At 37.7% G+C, this 27,219-nt stretch overlaps 1 protein-coding gene across 3 annotated transcripts in view; it reads right to left on the reverse strand.

Annotated features, from left to right (window-relative positions):
• Positions 1-27,219, reverse strand: part of PTPRK (protein tyrosine phosphatase receptor type K) — a 398,062-nt gene that overhangs the window by 35,582 nt on the left and 335,261 nt on the right. For 2 of the 3 annotated variants that reach the window (XM_034060345.1, XM_034060343.1), the window contains exon 14: positions 2,266-2,404. In XM_034060345.1, coding sequence (XP_033916236.1) covers positions 2,266-2,404 — 139 coding nt within the window. The remainder of the gene's footprint in view (positions 1-2,265; positions 2,405-27,219) is intronic. The other variant, XM_034060344.1, reaches the window with a different exon arrangement.

Below are 27,219 nucleotides of genomic sequence, written 5' to 3' on the forward strand. Positions count from 1 at the left end.
GTGTAATAAGTTGCAGTCAATTCAGGTACCAAAAGGGATACTACATAATGGATCACTGGATATGTACACTACAGAAGATGATTCAAATGGATTTGGTTTTCAGTCCCACCACAGCTAAGTGTGTTGATGTATGTGTGAATGCATCGGGGTTTTTACATCTGTTCCTGGCTTCATGATATGAATGGCCCTGATTCACTAGATGGACTGAATTAACTCAAATATACAAAGGTTTTCTATGCTTTTTGTAAAAGAACTTGACTAAAGCTGGTATTAAAAAAACCCTGTCCACTTTCCCTTGGGCTTGGGGGAAGGGGTGAATGGCACACCTATAACATACACAATACACAACCAATTAAACTATCATGATGAAAAATTGCCAAATACAAAATGTTCATTAAACAGGTTAATTTTGCACCTATTTTGAATACAAAATAGTACAGAAGTTTATAAATGTTGTGTGCTTTAGAATGATAATCAAGTATCATTCCTAAAAAGGTACTGCCTTTACAGGTTCAGAGGAAGGAAGGGGAGAAAAGGGGAAACTTTAAACTATTGTTTCACAGACATAGTTGAATTGCTTTCATCAAAAAACTCAACAGTGAAAGTAAAAGTCTGAAAGGACTCTGAATGCAAGAGGTAAAAAGGATAGGAAAAATACACACATTGAATTTTAGGCCTTTTTGCTTGTTTGTTTTTCGTTACTTGAAAAACTAGCCAATCCCGTCTGGAAGTGACTGACATCATAAAGTGGTACACAGTCTCTCTCCCTCTCTCTCACACACACACATGCACACACAGTTTTCTATTAGGCATAAGGGGACCACTGCATCATGCACTGAGAAGGTGATCCTCCCAGCACATACCCCGCAATAAAGCTATAAAACATATTTTTTTTCCTAGAAGCTGAAAACCAACATTTTTGTTTGTTTGTTTTAAAAAAGTTGAAGTTGTGTAAATAAAGTAAATTGTCTGACTGTATGTCATTTTTGCATAGGATGAGTTGGACCTTTTGCGTATGTGTTAATTCTCAACCACAGAGGTAAACAACAGAGAAAAGTAAAAGCACTTTTGGGAGAAATCACATATGTAGCTAACTAACACAGAACACTATAAGCATACCTAATGTTTCTAATGCAGACGTTTCTTCTCCAAGTTATATATCTCCAGGGATAATTGTAAAGAGGCAATAAATTAAAAAAATCTAAGGCAAACCAGTAATTATAACATATAGAATGATCTTAGGTACAATTTTGATTTTTTTTTCTTAATCTTTATAAATAATAGCAAGCTGCATTTCAGAAGAACAGTCACAACATTTACAAATATACTTTTCATTAAGACTTCTGCAAAAGGTAAGGGAACACAATGCACACACCACTGGAAAACAAAGCTCTTGTTCCACCCAAGAGAAACCAGCTTGTGTCCTGTGAAGGGGACCCACCAGGGAGGGTGTACACAGAAAAAGAGGAATTGTTTCGATGCTAAAACTATGGATTTATAGAGCCATGTTATGAACTTTTATGCCAGGTTAAATGAGTTGCAACTACTGGGAAGTTGAGACTTTAAATACTGACCGAGCAACAGGGTAGCACAATTTACTATAGGTAGGAGCATTTGATGTGGAGTTAGCATTGTACAATGCCAGAAGATGGCGATATTGCTTACTAAGAAAGCACTGAAAAAATGAGAATTCATTCAAATTAATACACTTTAAAACAATTTCATGCACTAAGGACTCACTAGATAATTTTACAGTGATGTGCTATGACTTTTAAGAAAAACTCCAGGTTTACAAGAGCATAAATAGAGGTATAAAATTACATTATTTTGCAAGTTGGATAACCTACAGATACAAACAACTCATTAGAGCTGCATATAGAAAATAAAATTCTATTAGGTGATTATAACATGAAAACCACAGTAAGTTATTCTTTTTTCATTTGATTAGGAAAAAAAAGGTTCTATGAATTTCAATTCCACCTATTCTAATATTTTGTACATTCCTCCAACTGCAACTTAAAACTAGTTGGAAATAATTAAGTATGAAAAAATGTATCATTATTGGATCCCAAATATAAAGATATACTCTCTTTAAATCCATCATAAAAATCACAGCAAACCCAACAGGAAACACAAAGAACTTATCAAAAAGATGATGTGAGCTACTGGTCCTGAAAATCCTTTTTTTATATTTTTTAAGACCTATATAGTTATTGTTTGAGTTAGAGGAAAAAAAGGAAGAATCAGCACAGACAATTTTCTTACCTTTTTTTGACGATCAATATGACAACAAGGAGAAGTAGGATGAATACCAGAATTCCAGCACTTATTCCTGCTATTTTCACCACTCGATCCGTTTGTTTAGCTGGATCTGGAATCACCTCAGGTTCTTCTGTTGCTGCTGCTAAATGAATTAAAAAAGAAGTTGCTTAAATGTGTAAGCACTAGGGACAAGATCATCATCATTGGTGATAATTTCCAAATATGTGTTTTAATACAGTAGCCAAAATATAGATACATGCATCATGTCTTTATATGTCTACACATATGTATATAGGCATACTATAAATTTCAATCTACATGCCATACATCTGCAACAACAAGAATATGACTATGTATGTGTATACAGCTGCATATATATATATATATATATATATAACTTCATGGATCCAGAAGTGTATATGCATCTGGATTTCCAAAAAAGTTATTGTATTACAAAGCTGAAGACAAAGCAGAAATAATCTATCAACTAAATCACTGTTACTTCCTTTAATGTTCTTTTTGTCAGGTATTAAATGTGGAATATTTAACACTGACTACGGAGATTACATTAACTCACAAGCAGTAAATTAAACTCTCTTTTCCAAGCTGCAATCAGCACCCTAACTCCAGTCCTCTCCTTCACCCAATTTCAGCCCACCGTTGCATATTAATTCACCTTACAGCATCTGGCCTGCAATCTGCATTCTACTGGGAATTTTGATTCTCCAAATAAGGTCACCCATAAAACCAAGCCTAAATTCAGCAGCAGTTTTATTTCTGTTTATAGGCTCTGAGAAAAGAAAAATTGCTGTTCTACACAGAGATGAAACCACTCCGTAACACAGCTGAGCTTGGTGAGGCCACAGGTTACAGCATAGAGGAAAACAGAATATATGTGAAAGTGCACAGCCATTCAGTCTGCACTTCTTTGCATCAGAGCCTGGTGTACAAAGGATCAGGAACATAGCGTTTTCCAGCCTGGCAAAAGTATCAAAAAATATAAATAGGTTTCAGCCAGGGGTAAAACCCCATGAGGTGTTTACTTGTAAAATAGGACACAGCTCTTCAGCTCTCTAGTTCTTACTTTCTAAGGCTGTGGCTCAGCACTTCGCCTCTCCCCTGCTCACAAGCACAGATGGGTACATGTGCTCTTTCTCTTTCTGACCCTCCTTTTGCTCTCCACCCAGCATGCAGCAGGTGCCACTTAACCTCTCCCCCCTCACAGCAGCTGCAAATGGAGTGGTTACAAGCTGTTGGTTGGTATCATCATGCCTATGCCATTACACAGAAAATGTCCTTCACTCTGAAACCAGGATCTGTCTCAACAGACCACCAAAACAAGCAGAATGAAAAATAAGGTAAAGCCCCACCACAGGAAAACTACTGCTCCACAGGCCCTTTAGAAAGCCAGCAAAGTCAGTACGAGGGATTACTGGTATCTAATACTTTCTAATTTTAACCATTACTCTGACCATTTCTGTTCAGGTTCCATATGCAGGATGGATCATGCTGTTGTTTAAAATCACTCTATTACTTGTTTCTGTAACCTTTATCTCAGCAGTATCTGACCCACTTACAAACAACTTACCCTCGAAACAACCTTCTGAGTTAGGAACGTGCTCTCTCTCAGACACCTCTGTGAGAGCTAGGCAGACAGTGAGAGATCTGGCAGTGCTTTAATCATAAAACATAATCATCATCATAAGACTTCATCATCATAATCATCTCTCTCCCCTACAGCTTGAACTCTCTGCTAGAAAATACTAGATGCTTCCTACTTTGTGTAAATATATGCTTGTATCCATACTTGCATATATAACATGTGTGGACTTAATACTGTATTTTGTTTGTATTATGTGTATTGTTGAGGTGTCTATGGGTAAGAGTCAGGATCAGGTAAGTGGTGTCCGCATGAGTAGCTGCATGCATACAACACATACACGCAAGCTAGAATTAATGCTGGACACACATATGATGCTGTCTAATGGAGGAAATGAGGGGCATGACTTTTGAGGTGAAACTGAAAGAAGGTGTTTGAAATTCTCAATTGTTAAAATGAATCAGCTCCCAGTCAACTATTATCTGGGGTTGGATATGACAAATAAGAATGAACATTTGATGAGAAGTAGAGCCAAAAGGCCAATCAGTAGAGTCAAAAGACCAATCAAAGCTAAAATGTAGATAGCTGTATATGCCAAGGGGAAAACAGCTCATGTTTGCTGTATATGGTACTGAAAACCAGCAAGGATGTGGGAAGGGCAGAGAGGGAAGCATGCTGGAGTAGAATAGTCAGTGTCTGGAATTGCCATGAGTACAACGCAGGTGCACCTGTGTAGCTTGCACCTTGCAAAGGTAAGAACTATTCAAGCTGCAAAATAACTAAAGCTTGAGCAAGAGATTTAGTTCTGTGGATGGAGATTTAAGGCCAGGTCTTTGAGAAATTTCAAAATATGAATCAGAAGAATTCATATGACCTGAAGACACACTTCAAAGCTGAAGGCTCAAAAATACATCCGAAAGCTTTGAGCTTTCATCTCACTCTTCCCTGCAGAAAGACAGAGCAAGACTCATTGACAGAGCAAACTTCAGTATAGGTGCTTCCTACTGTTTGGCCACTTATAATGTTATTTCATTCAGAACAGCTACTTTAGAAAAACAACTATACATTTCTCAGAAAATCTGAAGGAAAGGTTACTGATGGAGTTTACCTATTCGCCTAACTTTGGCACTGGTGTTTTACTATATATATATATATATATATATATATATATATATATATTCTATAAGAAATGACTGAGTTTGGATTATCAGTAACTGTTCAAAACTGACCAAATTTTTCACTGTTGTTTTTCCAATAACAGTGGAAAGCCAGGATGATATCAACTGCTTGCCCATTTATTCTGGTTTCCTTAGATTAAGGGGTTTGAAGTAAGGGACAGTAACTCATTCCATGAACTTTAATGCTGATTATGAGACAAAGCTGGTGCCCACTAGAAACATATCACAAAGTCCTAAATTAGTGGAGAAAAACTATATTGTATGGAGATAGACTAAGTATAACAAGTGGTTGAGCATCCTGTATCCAAACTGCTAAAAGCTGTAGGCATCAGCTGTATCAACAGGAAAATTTGATAGAGGATTTCCTGTATCAACAGGAAAATAGTTTTTGATGTAAATGAAGCCAGGATTATTATAAGTATGCTTTTCAGCACCAGATGATATATACATTCTCTAGACTGAATGTTACATTTGAGGACTATATGAAAGCAATTACAGATATAAATCACACTGTAATCTATTATTTATGTGTATGTGCATTGCATACAATAAGGATATTATTTTGAGGAAGCTACTGAATGTAGAATAAAATAATCTAAGGAAATGTAGGAATTTTAAGGTAATTCATATTATTTGTGCTTTAATTTTGATAAAATGTATTGTAATAAGCACGTGTGGCTTACGCATACACAACCAAAGGACAAAACTACAGAAACCTTGTGCTTACCTGTTAAACTTACGGATATAAGTCAGTGTCTCCTGGTTACTGACTGCAAAAGGACTACAGCAGGAAGAGAATTTTTGCTGACTGAGAATTTGCTCCCTCTATTGTCTATAGGACTGTCAGGATTTTTCTTTCTCTGAAGTGGCTTTTCTACAGACTGAACTACTCGTTTTGCCAAACAAATCAACACAACTAACCAGGGCATCACCAAGGGCAAATCATGCCTAACCAAACTAGTGGCCTTCCATGCTGGCGTGACTACATCACTGGACAAGGAAAGTACTACTGATGTCATCTATCTTAAATTCTGTAAGCTTTTGACGTGGTTCCCCCACAACATCCTTATCTCTAAATCAGAGATACAGCTGCTGAAAATTGAATTATTGTGATGGAGTTAAATACTGTTTATTTCTAAAGAAGGTAAAAATGGTCTGAAATTATAAAGCCAAATGCTTTACTAATTCCTATCATTCCTTTTCAGTAATCTAGTCTTGCAGTCTTTTCTTATATCTTGAATAGCAGACTGTATTAAAGGTAATTTACCAGTATTAAAAGGTAATTAAAAGGTATTTTATTATTTTGAGAAAGAACCTTGTGTGTTAACAGAATGATGATTGTACAAAAATGGACACTGTTGGCTATTAATTCCTTTAGCCAGCCTGACTGCAATACACCTTAAATTAAGTGTTAATTTTTACAGTATCCTTGCATACTACTGTCTTTCATAATTTGACCCTGTCAGTCTAAGAAGGGATAATCCTTATGTTTTCAACCAGTGCAAACTCATCTTGCATAAAATTTGCAAAAGCACCTGATCTGAAACAGAGTTAACTATATTCCACCTCCCCCACCTCCATATGAATAGCTGCCTACACAGATTTATGAGCTAGACTGGGAGGAGAACACTAGGTTTAGCAACTTATCCACTCACCTTTCTTCTGAACTAATGAACAGTAACAGCAATCATATTCCACAGTGCCATTCACAAAGTTCATAAAATAACTCAACCCAGTGATTCTGGCTCTGCACATTGCAAATAGTCACCATATAAGAAGTAGTTCTTGTTTTCATAGATGCTGAAGGACAATATTAAATCAGTTGACTTCCATGATCAATAGCATGAAGTTCAACTGTGAATAGCACTAAATTAGACTGGGGTTGCTAACACTTTCAGGGACAGTAAAATTCTAAACAGTTGGTGAGGTAGAGTACATCTTATTCTCACAATTTCCCAATGTACTAAATTCCTCTAAATTCTTTCATCATGTCTTTAATCAAATATACCTAAAAATCCAACACCCACTTCTAAAATTGAGCATGCATAATATTTATACTTAATTCTTAAGGTCTACTGTGGCATAAGGAATCCAGTCACAGCACATATTGCTTTCCTGTCTTCTCCTTCCCTTCTGTGGGTCAGAATTTACACACAACTTTGCAAAATTGTCAGAGAATTTTAGACTCAGCACAAAATCTGTTAACCTATACCTTCCCAAAGAAATGGCACTGGAATCAATATAATGATGCTCTACTTGCTCATCCAAACAAAATTATTCAAGAAGAAACTTCTGGTAGGATTTTGAAGAGTTGCTTGTATGGTACCTTTTAAAAAACAGACAGCCTTCTGAAAGACAGCTTTTAAATCAGAGGTTTTGAACAAGATTTTATGCATCACATTCTTACCATTTCATTTGACTCTCTTAACATTCACAGCATTTTATGCTGGGTTTCTTTTGTGTAAGCAAGGGAAGAAACTCTGTTTTATGCATGATTAAAGCTGCTATTTTATTACACTGCATTTTCTTTGAATGTTAATTTCTGTTTATGGCAGATCTTTGAATTCTCACAAACTGGTGTTATTGCTGCATAGCTTGATATTCAAAATAGCTCTGCTTGAGATAATCTGTTCTGCACCTTTGTTATGTGGCATTCAAAAACTTTTAATTAAATCCAGGAATGACGTCTGAATGAGTTCAACAAGGTAACATCAGGATAACATCAAGTGAAACTGGAGTTCTATAGCCAGCTCTGGAGATATGACAGTCTACTACCTGAGAAAAGGGCTCTTTGAAAAACTAAGTGAGATTCTCTGATGAATATTTTCTTTTAGACTTGTCTGCCTGTGTTTTAATCATCCATCTAGAAAGACCGTTCCATCTCGAGTTTTGTTTTGTTACTGCTTTGCTAGAATGATAATCATTGTGCAATTAAGGAAATTTTTAGAAGCCTGAAAGTTAATTAATAAATTCAAGTTCAGAGAGACAAGATCTGTAACCCCTGTTAGCTTAATTACATAAAAAAATAAAAAAAGTCTCAGCTGATTCTATTTGATGAAAACACTTGAATGGGCTTTTGCAGGGATGGGGGAGATGGGATGTGCAACTTGTTCACACATTTCCCCATGTGAGTCAGCTTGGTACACCGCTGGCCTCCCTTCAAGATTTTTCTTTTTCAAGTTGAAAGCTGGAGATACGTTTACTGGGAAAGGAATCCCCACAATTCTCCCTTCTCTATGTCTTCTAAAGAGCTTCTCTCTTGGAGTACAGCTTCTGGGAGATGAAGGCATGACAGAAATTCACTAGGACATGGGTAAATCTAAGCTGTTGCTTCCAGGACTCTAAATTACAGCTTTTTAGGGTAGCATTGTTAAAAAGAAAAATTGTATTTGATTATGAACCAAAACTGATTCCCCAAGCTGTGCTTTGAAGTGTCAAGTTCATCCCTGTCACCATGGTAACCAGGGTCCATGGCTGACCCAAGAAGAAGAGTTTTAACAGGCTCTGCTGGTGAAAAGAGGGGTATCTGGCACCACCAACCTCTTTTCCACACCCATCCTGAAGGAGGAGGGTAGTGAGGTGATGCTTAGGTAAAATCTGCTGCCTCACTTTGTGTTGCAACATACTGTGCCCATCTTTGTCCCCACATGTGTCTCTCGCTGGGAGAAAAAGGGAGGTGTCACAGAAGCTACCAGCTATGGTTAACAAAGGGAGGTCCTCAAGGGCCCAAAGCTTTGTGATATTATAAGTTAAGCCCTCATACAAACAAAATTAGATACCACTGTTCTCTATATAAAAGGTCATTGCTGCAGAAATGGATAGACACTGTTTCATGGGCCCTATAGCTCCTTCTGAAAGAGCTTTTTGATCCCTCTCAGAGGATGGCTTATGTGCAGAAATTAAATAAATACAGCTTCAGGCTGGCTAACCTCTAGTCAGATTTAGGGTGGTACAGGATGCGACAGACATTAAGCACAGGAAGTCTCACAGATGATTCTGCATAAAAATACGGTACCAGGTAAACAGGTGACCACCTCTTTACACACCCTGGTTCCAAATAATGCAGAAAAATATCCTGAGCTTATGCTACTGGATGCTTTTTAACTTACAAACATGCAGTTCATAAATATTTATATGCATTTTAATTGATTAAACAAACTAGCACAGCATATCTATACAATAATGAGGATGTTACCTGGAAACTTCAGTATAGTATATACATTTATATATAAAAGACCAGTTCCTGGCCAGTATTGTTATGCTTTCACTATATGTTGTTTTGATAAGTCAAACACAGTAATAATAATAATCATAATACTAGTACTACTACTACTACTAATAAAACCCGCAACAATCCCATCTTCACTACTCTCCAGGACTTTTGGTTCAGTCAATTTACTGGTACTACTTTGGTAGGAAATAACAAAGAAAACAATCAGGTGAACTAAGTGTCTGCTGCTACTATGGTCTGAAATAAAATTAATGAGAACTTACTCCTGCAATGTTACACTGAGAAGCAATTTAAATTCATGACTACTCTGAAAACACTAATGTTCATGAATTTATAACCAATTAGGAAAGAGTTGATCTTAAAAGGTTCAGAAGTATCAAGTGAAGAAAGTGCTGAATCTGTTTGCCTCACTAGCTGTCAACCCTTGGACATGTGCAGATGACCAGAGCCAAGGCAGGAACAACGCTGAGGAGACAATGTACCAGCAGCACTCTGCCTTCCTGCCCACAGGTCACACTGAAAGAGTAGATTAGTGCCTTCAGGGCATTTCTACTACATCTGCCACTGAGACATACTATTTGTGTGTGTACTTTGTAAGCACTTTCCTATCTTTCAAGTATGCAAGGGTAGGATTCTGTTACAGGGAATGAAAATGTTCAGTTCATCTTACAATGTACAGATTGTACAGCTTTTGATTTGGAAGTTACTATCCTCATGCATGAAACAGCTGTTTATGTAGACATAACTATGATAGTTTTAAACGAGCTGGCTCAGTGATGCAGCTGTGTCCCCAGGACACAGAAAGCTCTGGGTGAATGCAGATGTCAACTGTGATGAGGTATTATACATCAGGGTGTAAGTTGAAGTTACACTACCGTCTTTGGGTTCAGTTATTTTGACTGAGCAGGACACAAGATAAAAATGTGGGTTGAGGATTCTGAAATGTCTCCTCTCAAGGGAAAAAGCAAACTCCAAGGTTAGAGAAACACATCTCTTCCCTCTCTTGCAGCAGCACCACCCAAGAGAGGGGAGAGTCCTCCTGGCTGGAGCCCATGACAAAACCCAGGTGGCACAGCTATACCTCTGGAATTGTCAGGTCCAAAACATACAGTACAAGTGACATCAACACTGTTGAAATCTACCCCAGGGATAAATTAGAGTCTATTCATTATTCTATTTGACACCTGAAAATCCAAGACACAAGTTTTTTTCTCCCTTCCCCTTCTGGCATGCCTTACCCCCAAATCAAATGAGAACAAATATTTGAAATTAATCAGAATACAGTATTTCAGGGGCTTGGTACTGTGTTTTTTCAATCTTTGAAGTTCCCTCTCAGGTCATCCATTCAAAATTGTCACAAACAGTGAAAAGGCTACAGATTTAGCCTGAAAAAATCTGAATCTGTGTGGAAACATAGATTTTCAGAAGGCTACAGGGTCTCCTAAAATATGAGGTCCCATAACAGCTGCATGTTGGAAATCCCTAATGCAATCTTCTTTTAATTTGTAATCTGGTTAATTTCCTGTGTCTTGGAAAAAAATCAGTTTTCAGAATAAGACTTTCTTGAGCCACTAGATGTGCTTCTTTCAGTAGCCAATATGGAAGCAGAGATCTAAAGACTCAAACCAAATGCTTATTACACATTAATGCTTTCTACACATGTAGAAAAACAGTTGTATAAATACATAACATGCATGCTGTAAAGTATTGCAGTGAAACAATGCAATCTATACAACTATTTCTCTCTGATTTTCTAGAAAAGGGCATTGGTTGGGAATAGCCCCCTAACACTGACCCAACTGATCACAACCATTTAGCAACAACTTGTTGAATGGATTGTTATCATTTCTTAAGGTCACTGTGGGCACTTCCTAAGTACAAAGGGTCTGTTGTTAGATCTGTTGTAGCATTTTTTCCTGAGAACCTACAAAAGCAGTCAGCCTTCTGGTAATGAGATAATTTATGAGGCATTTTAAGGGGAAGAAAAAAAAAGTGTTAGCATTTGGCCATGCTACAAATGAATCAACTTTCAAGTTCTAGCCTGATCAAACAGCCTGCTTTCAAAACCATGTGTTTTTAAAAATAAATTCTCACTTGATATTAGTTACAAAATTTCAACTATGCAAAACACCGCATTAAGAAATTATCTGGCTTTGACAATGACTCCTGTATGGCTTGTTAGCTCAGAATTGAACCTGAAAAGGGAATTACTGCAAAAGCAATGTTTGGTAACAAATACACAAAATGCCTCATCTTTATGTGCCTTTCCACCAGGTAATATTTAGGAAGGTTAGCAGAAGAAGTACATTATAATGATTGTTATAATTTATATAGGCATACAACATGGTCTATGGGAAAAATATTACTCTCAAATGTCAAGTTCCATTTTGCTATATTTATTGAAAATAACATTCTATGAATAACTTATGCTAATTAAAGCAACCATAAAATAGTGAGAATTTACTGGTAGTGTAGGAGTTGCAGACTTATTGCAGACCTGTGCAATTACATTGAAGGAAGCAAGGACAGCTTAACTCTCCTCCACCACAAAACTGCAAACTCTCAACCCAAACTATACACATACTAGCTCAAAAAGCAGAAGTTGCCAAGATGAAAAGTTATCTTAGATCAAAGGCAGTCAAATACATGGAGAATGGAATCAAAAGACAAAGGCAATGAGGAGGAAAAGAAATTGTGTTTCCTTCATCCTTTCAAAAAACCCCAAATCCACACGTGTTAAAGTTTTTACAGTGCTAAAACTAGTCTTTAATAGTCTGATAATTTATCTTTAAAATCTTCCCATTTGAAGAGCATCTACTTTCAGAGAGTTACACAGGTCAAACTCTAGAGGTTCTCCTGAATTCCTTAGCACTATGAGGTGTTCAAGAAGCTTGGGGTCTGGGAGTACCAAGGAAAGGCAAATACCCTCTTTCAGAACAACTGGGTATCACCCAGCTGCACACTTCAGTGGGTTGAAAGTACTGTCTCATCCATTACTCTAATTATGCAGTTGTTCCTAAATCTGCTTATCCAGATACATCTGAAAGGTCTTCTGTCACCGCTTTAAGCTAGACCACCTGATTTTGCACTGAAACATTAAAGCAGTGGTGCTTATCCACATTAGTCTACCAGCTGCAACGTGAGGGCAACAGTCTGGCTGACTGAAAGCTTTGACATCTTCCGCTACACCAATCATTTACAACATATATATGTTACCTAAGCCTTAAACCCTGTGTAAGAAGTCACAAGCCTGTTTATAGGCTTGTTTACCACATTTGTCATCTAGAAATGCAGCTGTAATGGCACTGCAACAACATATAGTGTTGAAAAGAACACATTGATGTTTGCAGCTCTGGGTTGATTGACATTGACGACTGAGTTCAGATGAGGACCTGTAATGACATTAAAAGCCTTTTGTATCATGTCATTGGCTGTCTTTCTACATATCCCTATGTCACTAATATTTTAAAGAAACTTGCAAGCAGGAGGAAGAGGTGGGAGTCCTGCAGACCACAGGAAACACATGCCTGCAAACAAGGGGACTGTTGCTGTGTACTGCCACTTTCTGAACCTTTGGCTTTACTTTTTCACATTTTTGTCCTTTCATACAGAAATCTTGCTTCCTTCAAACCTTGAACTCTAATCAATTTCTCTTTCTGAAAGAAGTAAAAGACTTTTCGTTGTTTCCATTATTCAAGTAAATACACAAAACTGTGATGGGGGAAACAGATGTAATACAGAGCCTTCAAGATTCAAGTTAGATAAACTTTCTATATCTGTTACTACACTGGTTCATAAACAGTAAAGAAGGAACAGTTTTGAACTGCACAAAGCTTACTCTGTCAGAAGGCAGCCAGGCTATAGGAAAATCAGTTCTAGATTGTATAGTATGCAGAACTAAAACAAATTAGTTTGGAAGTAGATCTGTGGCCCTCTTGGCTGCATGTTTTTGTGGGTTGTAGAGCATTTAGTTGTTTTTATCCAGAGGATGAAATTAGCTCTCTGTATTGGATATGCCTTGGGCTGTTGCTTTCCCAGCTAGCTTCTCCAGGAAAATAAAACTGCATCAAAGGAAAAAAAAAGAATGTCTAACAAAAGCTTCAAATTCACATGGAAGTCAAAATAAATAAAGCCAACTATAACATGCAGATATTGTATTACAATTTATGTAATGGGTTGCTGACAAAGAAGATTACTGTACTGGTATTTATGATTTAAATCTGGTTTTAGGGTTTTCAGCCAGTTGTGATCTGATTAAAATATGACTGATTTGGAGAAAATCACCTGAAACTGAAGTAGTGCCAAGAACTCTTGCAGATGAGATGGCAAAAATATCGATAATGAGGCACCGAACTTTGCCTAACAATTACCAAAATGAAATTTGTATTTTAAAATAAGAACAAAAATTGAAATAAACTGACATGAAACCAATGTGCTCTAGTGATCAGAGCCACAGGCTAAGACACACCTGTATCTATCTCATGTAAATTGTCCTTTTGGCAAAATGTGACTTGTGATTTGAAACACACAGGCCACTTCACAGTGTGAGCAATGTAAGTGGATATTCCTGACCATCCACAGCAAAAATGGCCTTTCTTCTCTTCAAGGAAGTGAAAAATGGCTTTACTCGGTGCCTAACTTGATATGACTTTGATGAATGACTCACTTCAACTTCTTATTCCTTAAAACCCAGGCAGTGTTTTCTATCAGCTTTTTTAAGAGACAACTAGCCAAATTTTCACTTTGGTAGACAAAGTCACCCTGACATATTCAGACAGTATCAACGTAAGAGATGACTTTCAGATGGCTTAACACCTGTTATAAATCAGGTACACCATCACATTTTAACTAATCTTTGAAAAGAAATGTATATCTGGGGAAACGTATTAGCTCGTAGATGCAATCACAGTATCTCCAGGTAAGACCTCCTCTTGTCTGATTCTGGTGTAATAATAAGACTACTACTACATGCAAACATTACACAATCCAGTAGGATCATGTCTGCTAATTACAGAATATCCAAAAAGTAAAATGAAATACAAAACTGTTTGCATACCTCAAGTATTTAAAAAATAAAGTGGAGAACAATAACATATTTCTGAATCAAATGCTAAATAACTTGGTAGTACATTAAACTTTGTGAGAAAACAATAAAAGCATTTTTTGATCACTAGAACACTTTAGAAGGTAATTTTTTTTTTTACAGCAGGACAAAATGCTGAAAATGAAAAGCAAGAAATAAGCCTGTAACTGGATCTAAAATCACATATAAAACTAACTTGTTTCCTCTGTACAAGAAATACAATTCTTTGTAATTCTACAGCGGTTGAAGGTCAACTGTCTTTTTAATCCCACTGACTGTTTAGGGGTAAATATACCTACCATTACTCCACTAAGAAAGGAGAAATGATCTAGTAATCCTTTAGTTTTGTAGACCTAAGAATTTTACTCAATGTAACCAGTAAAAATAAATGTTCAACTCCGGGCTCCCCATCTTGCACCAGGGTTGCCATGTTTCCTCTCAGCTACACATGTTATTCTCTGTGGAAAATATTTCCATCTGTTTTCGCATATAAAGGCAAGTGCAACACCCTGTACTTTGGATGGTAACACCACACCATTGTACAGCATAGGATAGAAAGCACCTTTGGAGAAAACAAGGAAGGAGAAAATTGATCTTGTTGCCATCTTCAGCTGCCTTATGGGTGAATGGATGCAGAGTAGATACAGTTAGACTCTGCTCAGAGAGATGGACAGCAAAGGGACTAGGTGCAACTGACATGACATATAACGAGGGAAATCCCAAAGCAGACAGAAATCCCCCTCCCCAAAACATGAGGGTGGTCAAACACTGGGACAGGTGCCCAAAGAGAGACAATCTTGGAGACATTCAAAAAGCAGCTTGACAAGTGTCTGAGCAACCTAATTTAACTTCCAATTTAGATCCAGTTAAGCTGCACATGCTTGGAGTAAGGGTTTGACTAGACAACTTCCAGATGTCCCTTCCAACTGGAATTATTCCACGATTCATACTTCATACATGAAGACACCAACTAAGACTGTTCATCTCATTGCTCTCAGTAGTCATTATTGCCTTGTTTTCATAAATAAATAAATACATGAAACAGTATTCTCTGAAATGCAGGGAACGAAAATTTAACTTTGTATGACTTCCAGTTTCAGTATTTCACTTATATTCACATTTCAGGCTGTTTTTTTGAGGCTGCTGGAATTCCAAAAACAATCTTCTAAGATTCAGAGCTGGCTCTTAGGCACTTTTTAAAGTTGACTGGAGCTGTAAGCATCTGGCCCTGAGTATTTAAGAAAAAGCTCATGCTCTGCTTTGCTAAGAGATTCTCAGTGGCCACTGATTGCCTGTAGACTGCTCTTCAGGTCCTGCCTCTCAACCCAGCAGAGAAGATACATTAGATGAGTTAGTCCTTGCTTACCAGAAAGCATCTTGATCAGATGAAGTTTCTTTAACTGAGAAATGGGATAAAAAGCACCCTTTCAAGCTGCTATTAATATGGCTACATACTGGGCAAAAGAGCTTACTGTCTATAGCATATGATTGCTATCCTCCCTGAAACACTCTCCTCATTTGCTTGTGGACCTCCCCCTAGGGGCCCCCCAGGGCTCGAGAAACCCTGCTATAAGAGAGAGCGTGGAGATAAAAGAAAGCCGATTCGGGGTTTAGTGGCAGAAAAGACAGCTTGTGGTTAAAGGAGCTGCCCTAGGTCTGACAGGAGAATGAAAATACAGAGACATGGCTAGGGAAATGAGATAGGACAAGACAGAGAGCTTGGAAGACAGATATGCAGAACAAAGAAAACACAATGAAAAAAGAATTGGACTATTAGGAAAACAGAAAAACAGAACAGAAAAAAACCCCAACACCCAGCAAAAATAAGGGAGCGCAAAACACACACACACAAAAGAATGAGTAATCGCTGACACAAAAAATGTTGACTTAAATCTGAGTGATACATATGAACGAAAAGCTGAGCAAACCCATCATGGATCTCAGGGAGCAAAATAGGTGGCTTCTTCCTTTCCATCTTTCCAAAGGCACAATCCCAGACCTGTTACAAACATTACTTTGCACATTCTAGGAAGATTCTCCCCTGCGCTGGTTAGCAATGGAACTCCAGATGGTACTACACATGCTGCCACCGCACAAAACTACAATGTATCTCTGCATAAATTGTCTGCCTTTCTGTGAGATGGGCAGAACAAGAGCATAAGTAGTGTTTAAGAACATAAATAGTGTGACAGATCCTGATTGAAATGCACTGTCAGATCTGCACAAAGTGATTTAGAGGTCAACCTCCTTGTGATACATATTACCTTGGGTCATTGCTACTAAGTCTTCAACTTTAGCTGTAGCAAATAAGGTCCCGTTTCTTACCCTGCAGGTAAAAACAAATCAACTAACCAAAGTCACTGAAATGAGTACAGTAGTGTTACCTTCTCCATAACAGAAAAATATTAATGCAGACGTTATAATTTAACCTTTCTCCTCCTCAAAATCAAACAACTACTGCCTCAAACTATTGCACTGTTTCTACACTCGATGCTACCTATAAGGTTTCTAAGTCTGTATTTTTCTAAGTTTAAAGAAATTATTTCTCAAGTAATCTTTACTAACAAAACAAATGAATAAAAATCAGATTAAGCCCAAATATAAGCAAAGCAAGGACCATGTGACCACATCACTCTTAAAATTTTTTTGCTATTAGTATTGTAAGCACAGAGCCATTTTTTTAAAAAGAGTGAACATTTTTTTTTAACTAAGAATGTTCCAGTTTGCTTCAAATATTTTCTACATTCAGTTGTTCTCTTAAGACCTGGGAATAAAACAACTCTGCATGCATCTGAGAGCAGACCTTCAGATGAAATCAGTGGGCCTATGCCAGGATGGGCAAAGGGAGAAGTGGTTCAACCATGCTTAATAAAAACTACTAAAAGAAAAGCCATATTTCAAATCATCTTCTGCTTCACCAAATGTAGTGAATAAAGATGACAATTTAAGGACTTTCAGTTTACATAAAGCAATACCTACTGAAAATTTTTTCAACAATTTGTTAGATATATTGGCTTTAAACTCCCAACAGTATCACACACACACACACACACACACACAAAACCTTATTTTCATTCATTTACAGCAAAATGTATTTATGCTCACAAACAAAAAAAAATAAAATTAAATTATTAAGCTTTCATAAATACTGCAGGTATTTATTAAATAACTTTCATCACCAGAATATTTTTCTTACAGCATATCAGTTTTCTATCTGTTTACTGAATGCTTGTAAAGTCTTTTTCAAAAAACAGTAAAATACATGAAATGTTTTACTGCATAGCAATACAGTAACTAAAGTTAATTCTCACTCAGCTCATTGACTTAACAATGTTTACTTAGTGGATGTGAGCTCAAAACAAGTTTCATTGCATTGAACCAGCTTACACTGATCTTTACTTTTGGCAAGGGTAAAAAGTACCATTAATATTTAAGAAACTTTAATTACAGTTGCTGAGTGAAATCCCAGTAACAGCCAAATTCATACTTCTGAAGCAGCCAAACATTCCTTATCCTGTAAATCCTAGAAGAATTAGTTTTTTATACTGGCAGGTACTCGCTCATCAAAGCCAAATATCCTTCTCCCATAGCATTGCCACCATACATGTGACCCCAGCTGACCAAAGAGATATTCCTTAATATATGATGTTGTGCTCAGAAATAAAATCTGGGAGTTTCATTTTTCAAATTAAGCTTGGAGACTGTCTGAGCATTTGACTGTCTGTGGGAGGACATGAGTGACTGCTTTTGTATCACTTTTTGAAAAATAAATAAACCTTTTCCTTCACGTCTAAACTATCTTTAACTTGGCCCACAAGTTTTCTTGCTTTTGCTTTTCTGACTCTCTTCCCCATTCTGCTGGTGGGCAATGAATGAACAGCTGGGTTGGTGATAAGTTGCTGACTGTGGCCAACTTCCTCCAAAAAGTAAAAAAAAAAAAAGAGCAAAAGTGAAAATAATTTGAAATCCTAAAAAACAAGAGGAAACAAAACCCCTTAGTACCATTGGCCATTTATATTCAGGTTGGCCATCTAAAGCCAAGGAAGTTATTTCTTCTTCTCCAATTAACATATTTATGAAGCTTCATGCAGTTAATTACTACATTGTAAATTGCATGACACCTCTCTTTCTAGTTGAACCTTTAAGAGTCTTTTCAGGTATTAACTTGAGACAGAGCACTCCTATTTAATAGCTGAAAGAGCTGAAACAGAAAATAAACAAGCCTGGGGTTAACAAGAATCTCACACTTGAGCTATAAATGTTCACAGATAAAGGTAATGTTTGGCATAACTCTTACTTTTGACAGCATCTTTTTCCCCCTCCTCATTCTGGTGCTTTTACACTAAGGTAAGGTAAGGTCATACTAGATTTAGCAACCAAAAAAACAAGCAACCTCCACTTACTGGCACTTTTTCACACCATTCTTTTTGCTATACCTATCGTTCCTCCTCCCCCAGTTTTTACACAGTATTTCAGACATCTTAAGATTAAATGATTTGAATCACAGACTTGAAAGGTAAAGCACTCCAGTGTACCACTACTTTTTTTTTCTCTATAGCAACAGAGGATGAATGAAACGGGAATGACACAGTACTCCTTTCATACACCCTTCTTCTTCCAAGAGCATTCTTTTTTTATTCCCCTTGCTTTCAATTCACCCCATTCACAAAGGATTAGCATAACACATCTTTCTATGCTTGTAAGGGTTACAGCTGTAATCGCTTCGCCTCATCACTTTACTTAGAAACCCTGTCTCCAGAGGAGTAATTCGATTACTCATGACAATCCAACTTTTGCCTAACTAAATAGAAATCCATTATAATGCTGTGCTGGTGCATCAGTTTACTATGAGTGGATGGCGAAAAAAAACCAACCCAGCAACATGAATAGCTGGTGTGAAAGGAAGAAAGCAATTGTTGGCTAACAAAAGGCTACCAACAAAAGATAGGATGACTAGCAGAAATTCTTAGACCCATGGGCAGGGCAGCCTTCAAACCTGCAATGACCTATAACTTTTAAAAGTCTTGGGTTTCAAATGGGTGCTGAAAGTGTAAAGTTGATGAGAGCATCCAATTGCTTCCATCTGACTAGTCTTTGGCAGGTACTGGGCAGGTGGGTGTAAAAACCTGACACAGAGCTTTTACAGACTGAGAAGTCAACACCATCTTCTGCTAGAGGAAAATACCTCTATACACACACGTTAGTACTTACAATGGCTTCTTTTGCTCTCTGCTTTTGAAATTTGGAATGTACATGAAGAAATCTGACTGCATGCTGCTTCAGAATAAAACTAGTACCATCCTTAGAGACTGACAGTGGATAAGGATAAAAGAAGAAAAAACAAAAATGAGGACAACTGGCATCTCCAAAAGACTTCCAGTTGTCCATATGCCCACAAGCATAAATCTAAGAAAAGATCATGCTGATTGTGGCACAGAAGGACAGCACTTGGGGCAGAAGCACAGATGCCAGGATCATGCCTTCTATTTAGAAGTACATCATTTTCTTTTATTTTATATTATTTCTGTAGAGTGATTTAAGATGCCCAGATGTAATGAGATAAGTTCTCAAAGGCAACATTTGTTATGCCAAAGGTTTAGGAGCATTAGGATCTAGCTGACAAATCTTTAGCTGTTAGACTGGCTTAGGTCTGTTTTCAGCTTTCAGAGCCCATAACTATCCTCTTGATTTTTATTTTTACAGATTCCTAAGGATTGCAGCACAACATATGGGTGGCATTAAGGGCATTAAGGATTTATGAATTTGTATTTTTATTATAAAACCACATGAAGACTGAAATATATTTGGGGTTAACTGCAATAAATATACTACTTGTGGTCAAATTAAACATTGATGTGTTCATGTCTGCGTTAAGTAGAAAAAGAGGAAACATCCTGTTTACAGTAGCTGAAGAAAACATTCTACACTCATGAAGAAAGCCATTCACTGTGTTTACTTTAGTCTGCTTTCTTTTTAATCTGGAATTTCTTTTTATTTCAAGTCGTTGCTCTTTTACATTCTTCTAGGCACTGAGCCTTTATTGTGATGTGTATGTACTTTACAGTGACTGGAAATCAATAATAAATCTGATACTGAGTCTTTTCATCTTGAAAAACTTAAAATATCCCTAAGACAACATCTTTCTTCAATACTACTCATTGGAATTTACTAATAATCACATTGTTGGATGAGAGTGAAGAATTTGAGTATGTGGAATAAAACCAGACATTAAAGTGAAAGTCCTGAGAGCACAATAAAAACCCAGTGGGTTATTGTTATTTTCCAAATTACTGTTCAACATAAACATAGCTACAATAACTATGCTCACTCTATACAGGCAGACTATCTGTATTTGTTACATTTATTCCATAGTTAAAAATGCTCTGATCCTAATAAGATGTCCAGTTTGAAGAGAGAAATCTACAGCTGCACAGAGAAATGTGGCAAGATCCAGCATCCAGTTTTGAATCTATAACATATACCCAGAAATGCAGCAAATTGTTCAGGTACAGAACATACATTCACTCTTGCCTCCTGAGAATTGTGATTTGTCGTTTTTTGATTGCTAAATATGAAGTTACAATATTATTTTTTATGTGAGTGTGCTGTTAAAGAAATGAACTATTTTTTTAAGAAAAATAGTTCTGATACACTGCACAGAGAGCACAGGCATGGCTGGGAAAGCCAATGCTGTATATCACAATGGAAACAAGACCTTTCTCCTTAATAAAGAACTCCCACCGGAAAGGCTGAAATACCACGTACTAAACTGGACAGTAACAATAATAAAATGGAAGCAGCAGTGGAAAGGCCTCAGCACAAACATGAAAGCAGACATTCGTATTTCATAGGTCCTACCCCAAATCAGAAGAAAGTCCTCAAAGCTGTTTAACAAAGCTAAGTAAATGTTGTGGGACTGTAAATACAAAAAACTAGCTATCATGCTTATAGATAAGGTAAACATTTTTTAGTGTTATGAGAATATCTTTTTTCACTTTACTGCATCTAGTTAGACATTCAAGCAGGAGACAAAGACTATATAGTTCTCAAAATTAATGTTACACAAACATCATCAGGACAGAAAAATGGCTTAGAGTATCTGTTCTCATAAAAAACTGATTTAAAACACAGTAGTCAGTTTCAAAGCTGGCATAAGAAACATACTTTACATCTGTGCTTAGCTTCCTGTTTAAAGATGTTTCATTTATGTTTCTGTCTCAAACATTTATATACCACAGTATAAATTGGTTCAAACTACCTAGCCATGTTCAAATAAGGACAGAAAACCACAAATATTTACAATCAGCTTATCCTGCATGATTATATTTCCCCTTTAGCCTAACAAATGTTAAGACAATTTGCTGCAAGTCTTGCATTTCTTATTATGCCGTGGCCAGCAATGGCAATGACAAAATTTGGCTTGAAATACTTCTGTATTGGGAAGGGTTCAAGAAGCCTCCATAAATGGCTGAGTATGCTGTAGAGCTGACATGTTTTGCTTTGAAGAGAGGTTGAGCAAGGAGCTGAAACACAGAAGGAGTAATATTTTAACAAATGTTATCACTTGATAAAAATCAGCTCTCAGTTGGTCTTATAGTTTCGAAAAACTAGCCTAGTGTCTTGTTCAGCTTACGGACACATTCTAATTTCCCATGATCTCAGCATGAGTATCATGGGATAAAGGCTTGGTGGGAAGAGGGGCTCAAGAAAGCTGGGTAATATTTAAGGATCACGTCCTCTAAGCTCAGGAGTGATGCATCCCAGTAAAGAGGAAGTCGGGCAAAAACTCCAAGAGTCCTCTGTGTGTGTGAAGAAGGAGCTCTTGGACAAAGTTCAGCACAATAAGGAAGCCTACACAGCATAGAAGTAAGGTCAGGGAGCCTGGGAGGAATGCGGGGAAATTGTCTGAGCAGCCAGGGATTAGGCTAGGAAAGCCAAAGCTCCAACTGAATTAGATCTGGCCAGGGATGTCAAGGACAACAAGAAAAGCTTCTATAAGTATGTCAAGGATAAAAAGAAGACTAAGGAAAATGTGAGCCCTCTTTGGAATGAAACAGGAGACCTGGTTATTCAGAACATGGAGAAGGCAGCAGCTTTTTTGCCTCAGTTTTCACCAAAAAGTGCTCCAGCCACACTGCCTAAGTGTCAGAAAACAAAGCAGGGAGTGGGAGAATGAAGAACCACCTGCTGTAGTAGATCAGGTTCAATACCATCTAAGGAACGTGAAGGAGTACAAGTCAATGAGACCCAGTGAGATGTATCTGCAGGTCCTGAGGGAACTGGTAGATGAACTGGCTAAGCCACTATCCCATTGTATTTGAGAAGTCGTAACAGTTCAAATTCTACTGAGTGGGAAAGGTGAAACATAACTCCCATGTTTAAAAAGTCAAAAAAGGGAGACCTGGGGAACTACAGGCAGTCAGACTCACCTCGGTGCCTGCAGAGATCATGAAGCAGATCCTCCTGAAAGCTAATGAAGCAAATCCAGAGGAGGTCCACAAGATGATCAGAGGGCTGGAGCACCTCTCCTGTGAAGACAGGCTGAGAGAGCTGGGGCTCTTTGGCCTGGAGAAGAGAAGGCTCAGGAGAAACCTTAGAGAAGCCTTTCAGTACACAGAAGGAGGCCTGAAGAGGTGCTTCATACAAGGGCATACAGGGCTAGGACAAGAGCTTGAAACTGAGAGTATGAATTTAGATTAGATATTAAGAAGAAATTCTTTACCGTGAGAGCGGTAAGGCACTGTAACAGGCTGTCCTGAGATGCTGTGGTTGTCCCATCCGTGGAAATAAGACCAGGCTGGATGGGTCTTTGAGCAACCTGGTCTACTGGAAGGTGACCCTGCCCATGGCAGGGAGGTTCAACTAGGTGATCTTTAAGGTCCCATCCAACCCAAAGCATTCTATGATAATATGAATAATTATAGCAACCAGGTTTCTACTGTTCTGGCAGCATAACCCCACCTCAGCAGTGCCAGGGGCTACATCCTGTGGTTGGGACCCTGATGTTTTTGTTTGAGTAGGCCCAGCTATGCATAATGTGCTACGTATCAGCCCAAACAGCTTACCACCTCTATCTGTTGGCTGGTGGCAGATGAGGCAGTACGCAGTTGCTATAGGATCAGGCAGCAATGGTACCCAGGTGACTGTTCGTCTTCTCCTCTAAACTATAGGCATTCATTCATACAAAAGTGTATCAGGTCCAACAGCTAGGTCACCAATCAGCCATTAAATCTTGAAGTCCTGCATTCTCAGACTATACTTGAAATACAATGCAGCTATGCTGTCTCTTTAGAAGAAGGGCTCTTGTCTTGGGTTCAGCTGGTCAGGTAGGGCTGGGTATTGGTCAGTGGGTGATAAGTGGTTTTATTCTCTTCCCTTGTTATTTCCCTTATCATTATTATTATTGGTGGTAGCAGTAGTGGTTTGTGTTATACCTTAGTTACTGGACTGTTCTTATCTCAACCTGGAAGATTCACATTCTTTCAATTTGTGGAGCAAACAGGGCGGGGAGTGAGTAGGCAGTTGCGTGGTTCTGAGTCACTGGCTGGGCTTAAACCATGACAGCTCTGCTGATCTTTTCTTATCACAAACACAAGATGAATCAGAAAGCTTGCCATGAACAAGTCTTTCTGCAGCTGAACTTCTACAAGTCGACTGTCCTCCAGATGCTGCAGCACTGTGTGCGTACAATTTATCACACTACATTATGATCTATCCAAGCACTACAGACATCCTCAAGCAAACCAGATTGTTTTACCTAAGTAATTGCTTGCATTTATCCAAAACAATTCCTTGAATAGGTTATTTAAAAAAAAAACAAACATAAAAGACTTGCACTTCCCCAAATGATTTGGAAAAATACTTTCAGCTGGTTCTGTTACATGAGTATAAAATTTCACTGTCTAAATTTCACCAGTAGCACAAAAAAGGGACACCCAGGAAGTTACAATTTCTGTTACTCAATTATCTGCACACACAAATTGATTACACTTTTTGAGTCTGAGAAAACTCTTCAATTCCATTGAATTTAATCTATATTAGTAAAGTTATTTGATTTGGCTAAGTAACATCATGCTTCAGAGCTTGTAGTGAGTGAGCAGTACCTTTTTATACAAAGACAACCAGATTACCAGCTTTCATATTTGGACAAGCATATGATGAGATTCAGTTTGCCATCTTTCAGCCCCTAAACTGCCAGCTACTTATGTAGAATGAGGATTACTAAATTCTGTTCAGAAGCAAAATACTATCTTGGCAAATTTATAAATAGGTAGTGACTGCTCCAAATACCCACCAGTCTTTCCCATCTTAGTGTGCAGCATGGTCTAGGCTGAAACACAGAAGTGGTTGGTGACAGCATCAGCATGCTCAACAGTTCAATTTACTGACCAAAACCCCAATTTAACCCTGATGGTTAATACCTGATGGCTATTTATGGGGACATGTGACTTACATTCCTCAATAGACAGAGTAGACCTTTTCAGTATTTTACAAACCTTTACACCATAGCAAGGAATAGTAACCCTTTCCATTAGGTGTACAAAAGGAAGTATTATGAAAGATGAACACATGAATGAAAATCCCTGTGTAAACATTATGGCTCAGTGATTCAAAGCAGAATGGGAATTAGCTGACAATCTTTCTAAATTTTGGAATAATATCAGATACTAAGCCCTTCAGGATTAAATCTTTATGAACTACCAGAAGCAAGAAACTCTAAAACACTGTGAGAAAATCTGTTTACATCTGCAGAAAAGGACAGCATGTTAAATTACCAGGCCTTATAAAATTTGTTACAAAATTTTAGGGAATGCAGCACTGTCACTTCAAAACACAAATGACAGTCTCAATTCAATAAACTGGGAAATCAGAAACAGACCAAGGATTAATTTGAGATTTGCTTGACTACGTATTTTCTATTGTAATGGGTCAACAAAACAAGCAGACACTTCAGACAATCTGGACAGAGTCAGTGTACACAAAAATTAACGTTCATGTTACAAAATGCCTCCACTTGTGCAAACAAACTGCCTTCCATATGTTAAGGAAATTTTGATGCCAGTTACATAACTGTAGAATCCTACCCTCTCTCTCATATGGAAGGAAACTCACCCTTTCACTGTCACCTTTTCACTGTCATTAAAAACACGGCTGTAATAGCAAGAATCAACTACTTCAACAGCTCCATCAAATAGTCAACAAGTTGTTTTTCCTGTCATTGTCTAATGGTCCCAACAAGAAGATATACATTCAGAAAATGTTTTTAAAAATGTATCTTCATATCCTAGAATCATAGAATAGTTTGAATTGGAAGGACCCCTAAAGATCAACTTGTCTAACACTCATACAGAGACATCATGAACCAGATCATGTTGATCAGAGCCTTGACCGATCAGAGCCTTGACCTATGGGACCTTGGAGTTTCCAGGGATGTGCCACCCCTCTGGGAAACCTGTACCACTGTTTAAAAAAATATGTTTTATGTCTTCCATAAGTAGCCACTTGGAATGGCAAAATCAGAAATGCAGTAACACCAGTGATGGAAAGAGAGTGTTTATGATGTTTGTTTTCCATCAATACGTAAGCAGCATCATACACTGTTGCGGAAAGAGGCCCATTTTTATGATACTGTGAAGTGCACAGATATAATCTGTTTCACTACCATATTCATCATACAGAACCATTCAAATTTTATTTGCATGTTATGATGGCATAAGTACCTACACTGCCAGTGCAGAAAATCTTCACATGTAGTTTCCCACACTGATGACACATAACTGAGGATTTGCCTTAAACTTGCCCATTAACTACCTCATTATGCTACCTCTGAGATTTTCTCTGCATTTCAACCCATAGAAACTGGCTTTGGACAATCTGTTGTCTAACAAGAGAACTAGGTCCGGCATAACTGGACATCCTGTAATCTTGCTCCAGTGTTGACGACATGACAGAAATTTAAGAGTGTAGCATTTAATCCTGCAGTTTTATGGCAGCATAAGAATGAAAGCAGTGCACTGGAAATGGCTTGAATGCTTGATGCAGAGACTATATACGGTCCAAGTTTTGTAGCCATACAGAGTGGCAACAACTAATGCACAACAGATGTTTACTTTTATTTGAAGTCAGATGTCTCTTATTTCAGACATGCTGCTTTAATGTCCTAAATACTATACTGGCTTTTGCTATTCCCTACATAACTTTGTTATTAACTGTGGTGTTCTGAAAAAAGTATGTTGCTGAAGTAGCACCACTGTTCTCACAAATTTCAGTAGTGTATTGTCAGTACAGTAGTAATGCCTCAGGATATTTTCCACCACAGGAAGGTTAGAGCAGGACCTCTTTTTCCTCTATGCTAATGGCCTGGCCAAACCACTCAGCAGAGAGACTAAAACAGTCAATAACATGTACTTTTCTTACATACGTGTGAATAACCAACAGTCATCAGCAAAGAGCAAGTAACAAGTCTGCTGATACGGGACCTCTGATTTAATGTTCAGGTTAAATATTCTGGCATCTGTATCGTATTGAATGTAGTTACCTTTCCCATTGACTCAATGAAGCAAATGTTAATCAGAAGTGGCAAAGGATGCAATCTGTTTTGTGACTTCCTTGACAGTAAAGGGTTCTGGAAATCCATTCTGATCAAGAATCCTAATCACTGTGAAGTATACAGAGAATATTCACAGTGCTTTCCAGACTGCTGAATTGTCACAAAAGCCTCCATACATTTCCAAAGTCAACAGCATTGAAAACCACATGCAAAGGTTGTCATTCTGTTCCCTATGCTTAGAATTTACCTGGCTACAAAAATCTCCCAAGATTAATCTCTTTAATGCCTGTAACTGCATCCCTCTCTGACAGACAG

The sequence above is a fragment of the Melopsittacus undulatus genome, chromosome 3, assembly GCF_012275295.1.
Source record: "Melopsittacus undulatus isolate bMelUnd1 chromosome 3, bMelUnd1.mat.Z, whole genome shotgun sequence".
NCBI classification, from domain to species: domain Eukaryota; kingdom Metazoa; phylum Chordata; class Aves; order Psittaciformes; family Psittaculidae; genus Melopsittacus; species Melopsittacus undulatus.